The sequence below is a fragment of the Miscanthus floridulus genome, chromosome 17, assembly GCF_019320115.1.
Source record: "Miscanthus floridulus cultivar M001 chromosome 17, ASM1932011v1, whole genome shotgun sequence".
Taxonomy (NCBI): domain Eukaryota; kingdom Viridiplantae; phylum Streptophyta; class Magnoliopsida; order Poales; family Poaceae; genus Miscanthus; species Miscanthus floridulus.
Genome location: NC_089596.1, coordinates 83,648,616 through 83,661,539, shown reverse-complemented (window position 1 = coordinate 83,661,539; position 12,924 = coordinate 83,648,616). Strand labels below are relative to the sequence as shown.

Here is a 12,924-nt window from a genome sequence, read left to right as displayed (position 1 = left end):
GCTACGAGCGTCCCAATGGAGCTAGAGATGTAGCTGGCCTAGCTAGAGGTTTTTTTAAAAAACAGAATTTATTAAAACCTCTATCTAGAGAAATCCCTGGATACTAAAACTGCAACAGTGTCCGGAAGGTCTTGCCAGAACAAGGGATCGTTTGTACAGCTTAAGCCCATGGCTGCTACTGTGTGAGCTACAGAGGTGGCAGCTGCCCACCGACTCTTCTCCCGTCTAATGATCCACGTCACATGTTGTTTCCCGCAAAAATGCTCTTGTTGCTAGGCCTGGAGAGGCATAAGTGGCCATGAGTACTTGTAGCATCCACTCACTTACAAGCCCCACCAGCTGCATCAAGTTATATTTACCAGTACCTGATCACGTTCTGTAGGCAATCACAATCCTCTCCAATTTAAGAAAAAATGCAAATAATCCAAGAATCCAGACCAAGCATGAAACGACAAAATTATTATAGTATTGAAGTGAGCAAAATTCAGTTGGAACTGGAGAGTAGTATTCTGACAAAGAAATAGGAAGCAAACAATGAAGCCAGTTCGCATCGTAGGCCAATTACAAGTAGATCAACACCAACATAAAGGCAGCAAGACTCCAGTGCCATGGAGACATGGGCAATTGACACAACACAAAAGCGGCCATAGGCTGAAGTAACGCGTTGTTGTTTTCTCATTGTCACTCCTTGCAAAAACAAAGTAACACTGCATCCATGTTCTTGGCTATTGTTATGCAGATAGTTCAAAAGCATAATCCTACATTCTTACTAATATGTTTCAAAGGTCTACTAGGAGTTACGCAAAGCCCAATAAACTCAGACAACTTCCAGTTGTGAAGTTCAATGTGGGCATCCACAATGCCCAGACTTCAGCCAACATAAACCCATTGCCAGAAGCATCCCATTTTGATTGTACCAACATCAACATGCATCCCCTCGCAAAAAGAGAGAAACTTCAACACCTTGACGTGTTAATTTTCAGAAACCTAAAAAGCAAATAATAAACATTAGGGATATCTGGATGAGTGATATGGCAAAGCAAGACTGAAATGTAGTATAATGCTTGTCGATGCGGGACCCACAGGATACCCCGCAAAGGAGAAAGAAGATCTAGTCCAACTAGGATTCTTTCCATGTAATCTTAGTAGTAGAACTATTAAGTAATCCTACCAGGAAACCTCATTGTAAACCGACTAGGATTCTGGCCTCCTGACTATATAAAGGAGGGCAGGGCTCCTGAGTCGGAGGGAGAAGGATTGTACGACACAACACTTGGCAATCAATCCAACACAAAGGCTAAGGCCGACTGGACGTAAGGTTGTTACTCGATCTACGATCGAGGGCCTGAACCAGGATAAATCGGCTGTCTCTTGCGTTAACCATCGAGTTCGGCATACGCCGAAGCCCGAACTTACTGCCCCGGGTACCCCCGTGGCAGGCTATCGGTGGTAAAACACCGACAGCTGGCGCGCCAGGTAGGGGCTTTCGGCGACTTTGCATCCGAGAGCTCGATGGACCTCGACAACATAAACTTCCCGACGGGATCAACTTTCATCTTCGGCTCATGGATCTGCGAGGCAGATAACAACGGCAAGCTTCAAAGTCATCTCCTCGAAGATCCAGATCATCTTAAAGAAGTTCCTATTTCAACAACTGCAACGGATCAGCTCACCAGAAGATTCGCGCAACTCATAGTATCCGATTCAAATCAGATTTCACGACCACTCGTATCCGATTCGAATTCAGGCTCCAAGGCGAAGTTTTATCCGAGTGCTTTCTGGAAGCCGAGTTCTCTTTTGGAAAGATTCCAGAGCACAACCCGAAACAACTCGGATTACCCCCAGATTTCTCACAAGAAGTCGAGTTCTTTTCCATTTGGGCTCGACAACATGGCAAAATCCTATCAGAGACAGGTCGAAAGATCTTTCAATCCTAGATTCGGGATACCACTGACAGGAGCTCAGGAGGGTCTCGTGCTAACGATAACATCGCAGGACTGTATCATCCACTGGCCGGGTTCCGTTCCTGAGGATAGCGGAACCCAACTAGTCGGCACATCAACAACAGCTATTCTACCTTACCAAGAAGGAGACTCGATCTACGACACCGAGGCATCTACTAAAGTTATCAGCGACTCCGACAGCATGAAAACTAATGCCAATAATAGAACGACTCATGCGCGAGAAGTGCTCATGGTTCGACGACCACGGTCACCATTAAATCCCCCGGAAGCACCCGATGTCAGATCATCAGATGAATCAGAATCCAACATATCACCTTTTACCCAGGGCTACGACGGAGAAACAGATAGTCAGAGACAAGCTAGAGAAAGAAAAAACAAGTTGAAGCAAGGGCGTCAACACCGTGCTAGGCAGCGCAGGGAAGCTTGGATCAGATACGAGTCAGAATTGGCTGAGTACGACAAAAGAAAATCGCAACGAGAAGTCGAGGGGAGACGCACGGCGAATACACCTTACGATAAGATTCGAGAAGCATTAGAAGAACTCGGAACAACTTCACATCCCGGTGAGAAGTATGAACAGCTCCAAGACTTGCTCCGATCGATGATCCCGAGAACGCATGAAGAGAGAGCTCGATCAACAACCCACAGGCAAGAAGATCAAAATCAAAGGAAATCCGCTTTCGAAAGACTTGGGCCGGGTGGAAGCCATGACGAAGGAAGTAGGAAGGAACATAATCAAGGCCACCGATTTGAACAACCAAGGAAGACTAGGAGTAGGGTACCTACCCAGACAACCTCGCGAGATTATTCCCATAAAAACGACAGTTGGCCAGAAGAAGGTGCCAAATCCGAATTCAAAGAAACCAAGACACCCGACAGATTCCCCTGTTTCGCGAACAGGCTTGCATTGGTACGATTACCTCACAAATTCAAACCGTCTAACCACTCCAAGTATGATGGCAAAACTGAACCAAGGCAATGGCTCAGAATATATTCACAATCAATTGAACTAGCCGGAGGAGACGACGATATCAAAACCCTGTTCTTTCATATGGCACTGGAAGCCATGCCTCTCCAATGGTTCGACAAACTGAACCCAGGATCTATCAGAAATTGGGAGGATTTGCAAAGAGCTTTTTGTGAAAATTTTGCAGGAATCATCACACATCCAATCACTCATGCGGAACTAAAAGGACTCAAGCAAAAGGGAGGTGAAAGTCTCAGAAACTACTATCGACGATTCGGCGAACTACGAGCTCAAGTGCATGACATAACCGAACGAGAAGTAATTGAAGCTTTCTCTCACGGAATCATGGCTAGGTGGCAATTCCAAGACTTCTGCAAAGAAAATCCGAGAAACAATGAAGAATTCAGACGTACAGTAGAAAAGATGATTACCGCAGAAGAAAAAACACGAGAGAGGTTCCCGGACAGAAGCAACCAGGACAACTCAGACAAGCAAAATCACCGAAATAGCAGACATCCAGAAAGAAAACGTAGACCAGACAATACTGTGGCAATGGCCGACAAGTCAAAGAAGTTTTCCAAACCCAGAAGATATGATGACATTGAAAACATACGTTGCCCATTGCACCCTGGCGGGAGGCACACCATCGGAAATTGCTACACTTTCAACGATCGATACACAAGAAAAGATAGTAAGGAAAACACCAAAGAGGACAATCAGAAAAGAGAAGAAGACAACCACGAGGACAAAGGATTCCAAAAACCCAGGGGAACGGTAGCAGTGATTTTCTCAGGGGCTCCGGATTGCAGAAGCAAACATCAAGAAAAACTAGCACTACGGACCATTATGACGGCAGAACCGGCTACACCAAGATACCTCAATTGGTCACAGTATCCTATCCAATTTACCAGAGAAGACCCTTTGAACCATCAAAGTACATCTTCCAGTGGTCAAGGATTGTATCTGATAAAGGCTGTTGAATCTCTGTCCATTCGGCCACGAAATCGGCGAGGGCTGGTGCAGGTGTTCTCCTCATTTCTCCAGAAGGAAAACAACTCAAGTACGTCCTTCAGATATTATGGCAAGCTACAAATAACGAAGCAGAATATGAAGCCCTCATCCACGGGCTGCGAGTCACGATTACCCTCGGAATAAAAAGATTACTCGTATACGGCGATTCAGCAGTGGTCATCAACCAAGTCAACAAAGATTGGGACTGCACCAAAGAAAACATGGGTGCTTATTGTGCTGAAATACGGAAACTTGAAAAACACTTCCAAGGATTAGAAATTTTACACGTACTACGCGATTCTAACATTGCAGCAGATGTCCTTGCCAAGCTCGGATCAGACAGAGCAAAGGTTCCACCCGACGTATTCATAGAAGAGCTATCAGTTCCCTCTATCAAACAACCCGGTGAAACAACACAAGAAATCCAGGCTAAAGGCGTTCAGATCCTGATAATCAACACTTCATGGACCCAAGTTTTCATTGACTATATCAAAGAAAACAAATTACCAGCAGATAAGGCAGAAGCCACCCAAGTTGTTCGCAGAAGCAAAAACTACGTTCTAGTAGGAGATAAACTTTACAGAAGAGCAGCATCATCAGGAGTACTCCTAAAATGTGTCTCATTTGAAGAAGGTAAAGAGATCCTAGACGAAATACACTCAGGTTGCTGTGGAAATCATGCCGCCTCAAGGACACTGGTTGCAAAGCATTTCGCACCGGATTCTACTGGCCAACCGCTTTGAAAGACGCAGAAGAACTTGTCAGAAAATGCAAAGATTGCCAAATGTTTGCAAGACAAGCCCATGTACCAGCTCACAATCTTATCTGCATCCCACCTGCTTGGCCTTTTTCCTGCTGGGGGCTAGATCAAGTAGGACCCCTGAAAAAAGCAAAAGGCGGCTTCGAGTACATCTTTGTGGCAATCGACAAGTTCACCAAGTGGATTGAATACAAACCACTCGCGAAATACAGCGCAACCAAAGCAGTCGAGTTCATCCAAGACATTATGCACCGCTTCGGCATGCCCAATCGAATCATCACAGATCTAGGCTCCCCCTTCACAGCTACAGAATTCAGGAGCTGGGCACAAGACTGTGATTTCAGTATAGACTATGCGTCTGTTACACATCCAGAAGCCAACGGACAAGTAGAAAGGGCTAATGGACTCATACTAGCCGGATTAAAACCAAGGCTATACGAAGAACTAGTGGACTATGGGTCCAAATGGATTGAAGAATTACCGAAAGTAGTATGGGGGCTATGAACTCAAATAAGCAGAGCAACAGGCCACTCACCCTTCTTCCTAGTTTACGGGTCAGAGGCCGTACTACCCGCCGACTTGATCTGGACATCCCCAAAAATAGAACAATACGATGAAGGAGAAGCAGAACACACAAGAAGATTAGAACTCGACAGCTCAGAAGAAGTCAGAGTAAACGCTACCCTCCAATCTGCCAGATACCTACAAGGTTTAAGACGGCATTACAACAAGAGTACCCAACCTCGATCACTACAAGTCGGAGACTTGGTACTAAGAAGGATACAGAAGACTGACGGACGACATAAGCTACTCAGTCCATGGGAAGGTCCCTTCATTGTCACAAAAGTCACCAGACCAGGCACATACAAGTTAATAACCGAAGATGGAAAAGAAGTCAGCAATACATGGCACATCAGCCAGCTAAGAAGATTCTACGCGTAAAAACAACTCAAGAAAAAATAGATATGCAAGCCACAAGGGACCAACGTTCACAATCGACGAAAAGCAATACTCTTCAGCAACATATGTAGTAGTTCATACTCAATAAAAATGACATTCGTCCACAGCATGTCTTGTCATGACTTTCAACGAGTTGTTTTCATGAAATAAAAAGCAAAACGGCTGAAAACATGCCTGAGCATCCCGGCCGAGAGCAAAATAGCTGAAAAGATGTTTGAGCCCGCTGATGAGGGTAGCAAAAAGCTAACACCCAAAACAAGTCGACCGAAATTTAACTTCAAAAGACCCTCCAGCACTTCGTTCCGAAAAGCAAGAGGCTCGGGGGCTACATCCAGATAGGAATAGGAATACTTTTTTCTTCAGAAAAGCACGAGCGCCACTCAAGAAAGCACTCGGATGCCGAAGTTTGTCAAGGCAACATTCTATACCGAGTCGTTTCACATAGCGCAGGCGAAAGGTTGTTAACGCAAAGCGCTCGACGGATCACAAGGGAGAAAGAAAAGAAAAGTACTCGACAAATCGAGGGGCCTCGTCAGAATAACGCACAGAGTTGTTTTACGGAGCAGAGACGGGAACAGGACAAGGTACTCACCCAGTCAAATGACTTCAACAGCACCCAGGCAAAGAATACATCAACAAAAATAAAGAATCTTCATTTAAAAAGAGTGTAATATTACAAGAGGATGCTCAATCGAGTCAGGCATTGTCATCAGAAAGGGAAATATCAATATTTAGACTATCTACAACCCTACTGGCTAGATCTTCGACCTCAGGCTCCATCCTTTCAACGGCGTCAAGATATTCTTGGCTATCAGCTTCTTCTGCTATCTTGGAGAGAGGCGCCTCTGGAGCAAGGACCTGGACCTGGGCCAGCACATTCTTGGTACATACTTGGGCACACCTCTTCGCGAACTCTTGGAAACGAGTCGGAATCCGGGGAATGAACTGCGCCCAAGATTGCCCGTCATCCGCCGGAGTCCGAAGGACATCGGCTACTGAACGAAAAGATTTCCACAAAGCATTCCAATTCTCAGTAGCCGTCGCCAGCTTCCCAGACAAGTTTTCAATAGTTTTTTGGGCCTGCACAAGATCTCTGTCAGCTCCGCGCCTAACTAGCCTAGCAAGGGCGAGTTCTTCCTCAGCATGAGTAATTACCTCCTCAGCTTTATTGTGACTAGAACGGACAAGAGCCTTCATTTCATCGATACTCTCCGAGAGTTTCTGCTTCTCAACTCGAAGAGCTAGACAGGACACCCAAGAACAAGTCAGCGGGAAAACAAGTCAAAATACAAGAAGAAACAGGCAAAACCCGCGGCACCTTTGCATTCATTCTTCGCAGACTCCACCGCAGCATCTCTCTGCTTCTCCGTCTCCACTACCCGGGCGCGAAGGGTCTTCTCCTCCTTCTGGTGCATTTGACGCTCCGTCTCCAACTCAGCCCGGAGGAGGTCAAGATCGGCTTTCAGAGCGTCCACCTCCGAAGACAACTTCCTCTCATTCTCAGATGAGAAGAAGAAGCCAGAATGATCGCGAGAGAAAGACTGAGCAAAAAGAGGCAAAGAGAAACAAGACGTAAGGATAGAAGAGAAACAAGCATGCAAAAAAAAAGAAGTAGCAATAAAACCTACCTGGAGCTTTTCACCAAAAGAAGACGCAAGGGTCGACAAGCTCCCCCAGGCCGCGGTCAGCTCCGATAACCGATGAGTGGCATCGAACTGTTGCACCACGTCACCGAAAATCGAGGGGCCGCCAGAAGCAAGAGAAGGGGAAGGAGAGGCCGGCTGGGGCGAAGAAGGAGCAACCAAGGCAACCTCCAGAGAAGCCGGAGCCAAATCCTCAGAAGGACCCGGCGCGACGGCCACAGTCACCTCCGGAACGGCCAAGTTCGCAACTCCGCCAGGTAGCTCTGAAGCCCCCGCGGCGACTTCATCAACAGAATGTTGTGAGTCCCGAGGCTCGGAACTCGTGGGTACGGTAGGAGGCAGAGAAGTCGATAAAGAAATGAGAGAAGACGAAACACTGAAAGATGATAAAAGAAAGCACCATTAAGAACCAGAGGAAGGAAGATAAAAGCCAAAAGATAAAGCTAGAATCTACCCACCCAACCACTTTCTTCTTCGCGAAGCCAAGAGAAGGCCTCACAGGAGGAACCACGACGGCGAAGACATCCCCACCACCCGGCAACGAGAGCGGGATAGCCGACAATGGGGCCGCGGAAGAAGCCGGGACTGGAGTCGTAGAAGAACTCCGCACCGGAGGAGCGGTAGAACTCGGGACAGAGGCAACCAAAGAACTCGACACCGGAGCTTCAGAAGAAGTCAGCGTGGGAGCCTCGGAAGAACTCACACCCGACCTCCGATTACTTCAAAAAATTCAAAACTAAAATTCAAAACAAAGAGGAGAAATTCAGTGCAACAAGAACATGAAAAACAACTCACCGCCGCATGATGAGGGGGACTTCATCATCCTCTTCTTCCTCAGCCAACGAAACCAGAGCACCTGCTGAAAAGGAGATAAAAAGTACTCGGTTCAAGAGAGAAACAGGAAAATAAAAGAACAAAGAGTATTAAATGCGCTCACCTAAGAGCATGCTAGCAACAACTGGAGTACCTGAGGGAGTACTTGGTTTGCGAGGCTTCTTGGAGACAGGCAAGCCAGATGAAGACCCGTCCATTCGCCCCCTCTTCGGGACACTGCGAGGACCGCGAGGGACTAGACGAGGAACATATTCTTCATATACATCAACAAATCCGGAAGAAAACCCCAGGAAGGGCTGTAAAGGTTCGAGACTTACTAATTGCAGAAGTACCAGCTAGGCGATCCCCAGTCTCCGCCACGGCAGGGAGAACATCAAGGGGGATCGGATCGACAAAGTTCCGCCCAAGCTCCTGCGAAAAAGGATAAAACACCGAGACAAGGAAGAGCTAAGCAAGAGCGGATACAGCAAGAATACATAAAGAACTCAAACAAAAAGATAGACAACTCACAGCTGGGGGCGGGTTGATGGCCGAGAACTCAGAGATGGCAGGAGGAATGACGCTCACTCCTTTCAGCATCTTCTGAAGGCGCTCGAGTACCTCCTCACCGGTCAGCTCAAGAGCTGGGACCATGCGCGAAGGATCCTCGGCCCCAGAATACTCAAAGCCGAGATGTTCCCGCTCTTTCAGGGGCTGAACCCGGCGACGAAGGAAACTTGAAACAATACCAAAGCCGGTCAAACCCTGCTGTTTCAGCATGCTAATCCTATCAAGGAGTGGCTGGATCGCTTGAATCTCAGCAGGTGACTCAAGCTTCTTGTCCCATCGGTCATTCACCACAGGACCGGATCCGGAGTGAACGGCAAGAGAAGGGATCAAATTGGCAGCGTAAAACCACTCGGCACGCCAATCTTTGACAGAATCGACCAGGTCGTAATCAAAAAACTTGATTTTGAGACCCTGGCGAAACTGAATCCCGCAACCGCCGAGGGCACTGGTTTCCTCACGGCGGGGTTGAGGTTTTAGGCGAAAGAAAAAGCGAAAAAGAGAGAGAGAAGGAGGGATCCCAAGGAAGGCTTCACAAAGATGAACAAAAACAGAAAGATGGAGAACGGCATTGGGGGTTAGATGGTTCAGACTAACCCCGAAATAGCCAAGAAACTGATGAAGGAAGGCGGAAGCAGGAAGACAAAGTCCAGCGCGGACAAAAGAAACAAAAAGGACAATCTCACCAGGACCCGGGGCCGGAACTCGATGCTCGCCCGGAACTCTCCATTCAGCAATGACTTTGCTTTGGATCAAGCCATCACTAACGAGCTCGCGCAGCTGGTCTTCGCTGGTTGTTGGAGCAGGCCAAACCTTCTGAGCTGCCCTCATGGCCACGAACTCCTGGTTTTCAATCAAAGACAGGGATGACTCCTCGTCCATGAAGGTCGCCTGAGACTTGCTTGCGGTCTTCTTCTTTCCCATGAACTGGCGGGAGCAAAAAAGGCGCTAAGGAGGACGAAGCTAGAATAATGGCGCTCGGGCAATGGCGACAATGACGGCGGCGGGTTTCTGAGAACTAGGGTTTAAAGGCAAGAGCTGGGCGACAAGGGAAAGGAAGATAAAAGGTCTTTAAATAGATTTCTCAGTGATACAAACGGCCCATAAGGCCCGTTAAAGCACAGCGTGGAAACGCAACGGTCCATTTACCGACGCAGCTAAAACGACGGAGGGCACGAATCCACACAACGGTACAAACCAACGGGCAGATTTCAGACTTATCCGCACAGCACCACAGCAGGGTTATCGGATAACTACAAGAACAACTCGTTGAACCAAGAAGAAAGAAAGGGCTACCTCATGAGGGACAAAAGAACCCGGTTATGTAAGAAAGAACTCGGTAGTCTCATGAACGACAGGGATCACAACAGAAAAGTCAAAGACAACTAAGAAGACAAGATTCGTTACATTACAAGCGACTTCAAAAATAGAGGATTACAAATCTTACAAGACCCAACGAACTCAGCACCACGAAAAGCAAAGTAGCAAAGAGGAACACGAACACGACTAAGCTCTGGAACGACTACGCGTCCCAAATTGCTACTCGGAAGGACAGACCGCCATCAGCTACACTGTTTTCTTCAAAGGACGGACGCAGTGCATCCAAGGCGGAAATCGGCAGCACGGCAGGGCAACATGGAGCAGAGAAGGCCGGCGGGCATCTGTCTACCCAAGACCGATGTGATGCTGGATATGGTGTTGATCTGCGCCGGACGGTCTCAAGACAGGCGACGAGGATCAACCCAGAACTGCCGGATGAAGGAACGAAGCCCACATCACAAGACTTCCTCCAACTACCACCACGTACATCCTGGCACAATGCTGTCGCGGGACTAGCCTACCTCTAATCCCTATCATAAGACTTCCTCCAGCTACGACAAGACACACAGGAATTACAAAATACGCCCGGGGGCTGCTCTACTTCACAAACTACCATATTCACAACCGCGAAGGTTTCAACAGAATGTCTAATGGATGAAAACAAGCACCCCGAGACAGTATTTGTAGGCCAAAGGATCGGCGCACATGGACCAGGAGTACCAACGAAATAAGCCTAACAAAGGACACAGCGAAAAGATAGGACTCAATAATGGATGGCTCGGGCGAGAAGAAACAGTACTCGAAGACGGGCATATTCGAAAGAATATACCAGCACAGTACAACCCGTGAACAAAAGGCATTTACACTCAACCACCACCACACAACTACATCTGACAACAGCAGACTATCAAAAGAATACGCCAAGACCTCGCATCCGAGTTCTTCCTGAACAAAACAACACGGATATACGCTCGGGGGCTCGGCCAACGTCATAGCTTAATCAACACTAAGCTAGGGAGCTCTGCCTTCATGTTCAACCACTCCCGGAGGCTCGGAACCAAAGACAAAGGACCAAGAATACAAGACACATCAAGACTCTTCATCCAACTTCTTTTCTAAAAGAGAAGAACTCGGAGAAACCAGGATACATAACCACAGAATTTTTTGAAGACAAGAATCTGGACCCTCCAACGTTTGCAAAGCAAAAGCAAGAGGCTCGGGGGCTACACTCAGTGAGTGCAATTTTTACGAAAAATTGCACCCAACCAAAAAGAACCCGGACATAAGCTCGGAGGCTGCATGCCGCGTAACTACTCGGATGATGAAATAATCCAAGTCTCGGAAACTACTTCAGAACACAAATTTTAAAGCAACATAAAGGATCAAGACCCTCCAACTTTTTGTTCCAAATAGCAAGAGGCTCGGGGGCTACACTCAGTGAGTGCACTTTTTCTTCGAAAAAGCGCACGTCACCAAAAGACTTACTCAACGCAGACCACTTCAAGACATTACGACAAAAAGAACCCGGAACGAGCCATATTCGAGTTCTTTTTCATAAGACTTCAACAAACAATCAGAGCAACTTCAAGACAAGATCCTCCAACTCCTTGTTCCAATTAGCAAGAGGCTCGGGGGCTACAACCAGATGGATGTACTTTTTTCAAAAAAAGCACTCACCACTCGAAGATCCCAAGAAGCGCTACAAGGTTTCACTCCAGAAAGCACTCGGATGACATTTTGTTCCTACTCAACAAGACTTGAAAGAGCAAAACGAGACTTTCAGAGCTCAACCATGAAGTGCTCGGGGGCTTGTCGATGCGGGACCCACAGGATACCCCGCAAAGGAGAAAGAAGATCTAGTCCAACTAGGATTCTTTCCATGTAATCTTAGTAGTAGAACTATTAAGTAATCCTACTAGGAAACCTCATTGTAAACCGACTAGGATTCTGGCCTCCTGACTATATAAAGGAGGGCAGGGCTCCTGAGGCGGAGGGAGAAGGATTGTACGACACAACACTTGGCAATCAATCCAACGCAAAGGCTAAGGCCGACTGGACGTAAGGTTGTTACTCGATCTACGATCGAGGGCCTGAACCAGGATAAATCGGCTGTCTCTTGCGTTAACCATCGAGTTCGGCATACGCCGAAGCCCGAACATACTGCCCCGGGTACCCCCGTGGTAGGCTATCGGTGGTAAAACACCGACAATGCTATAATCACATATGTTTATACTTGTGCTTATTTTCACTCATTATGTTTATGTATTGATTTTATAGAGAAAAAAGAAATGACCGGAAAAGTCCTCAATAAGAGCAGACAATCCAACTTTAGTTCAGTTTTACTCTTATAGTTGCTTAGACAATAACCTATCACTGATGACAAAGGATAGGGATCTTTTAGGCTTTCATACTTGGTAGTTTTCTTGGCATAATTTAACAAATGATGTCTGATAGTTCAAATAACAACTACATTCTGCATAGACAAGTAAAATGCCACAGTGACTACTTTTAGTATGCTCCTGCTGTCTTGCACAAGGGATTCCAATGTGCAACTACAAAAACCTACAAATAACAACCATTATTGGAGTAAAATGCTTAACCGACATAGCCATCATGCAAATTGATTTGTCATGGTCGAGTACATGCTTCTAAAATAATTACACCAGTGCATTTCAGGAGGCCAAGCTAACTAGACAAGATTGCAGTATCCTTAGCATGAATTAACCAATGAGAGTTAACTTAGGAAGTACCAAATGATGTATTTGCTGCTTTCATCCCCATTACCACTTCCTTAATTTCCTCCATGGAAAAAGGTTTGACCAGATCTAGCTTATCTTCCTCTGACAAGAGTAAGTCAGTGGGCCTAAAAATTAGGTTTCAATTTCATGTTACAAGGCTCATTGTGCCCAAAAAAGACCC

At 46.7% G+C, this 12,924-nt stretch overlaps 1 protein-coding gene across 3 annotated transcripts; it reads right to left on the bottom strand.

The window, feature by feature from the left end:
* Window positions 1-8,043: 8,043 nt before the first annotated feature.
* LOC136515081 (uncharacterized) lies at window positions 8,044-8,989 on the bottom strand. 3 transcript variants are annotated; one of them, XM_066508767.1, is made up of 4 exons: window positions 8,650-8,989; window positions 8,457-8,550; window positions 8,273-8,374; window positions 8,044-8,164 (listed from the first exon to the last, which is right to left on the bottom strand). In XM_066508767.1, the coding sequence occupies exons 1-4, from the start codon at window positions 8,896-8,898 to the stop codon at window positions 8,097-8,099; spliced, it is 513 nt and encodes a 170-aa protein (XP_066364864.1). In that variant the 5' UTR covers window positions 8,899-8,989; the 3' UTR covers window positions 8,044-8,096. The 3 variants fall into 3 exon arrangements, with proteins under 3 accessions (XP_066364864.1, XP_066364863.1, XP_066364865.1); XM_066508766.1 differs by having other exon boundaries at window positions 8,078-8,164; window positions 8,243-8,374; XM_066508768.1 differs by having other exon boundaries at window positions 8,078-8,161.
* Between the last annotated feature and the right edge of the window lie 3,935 nt (window positions 8,990-12,924).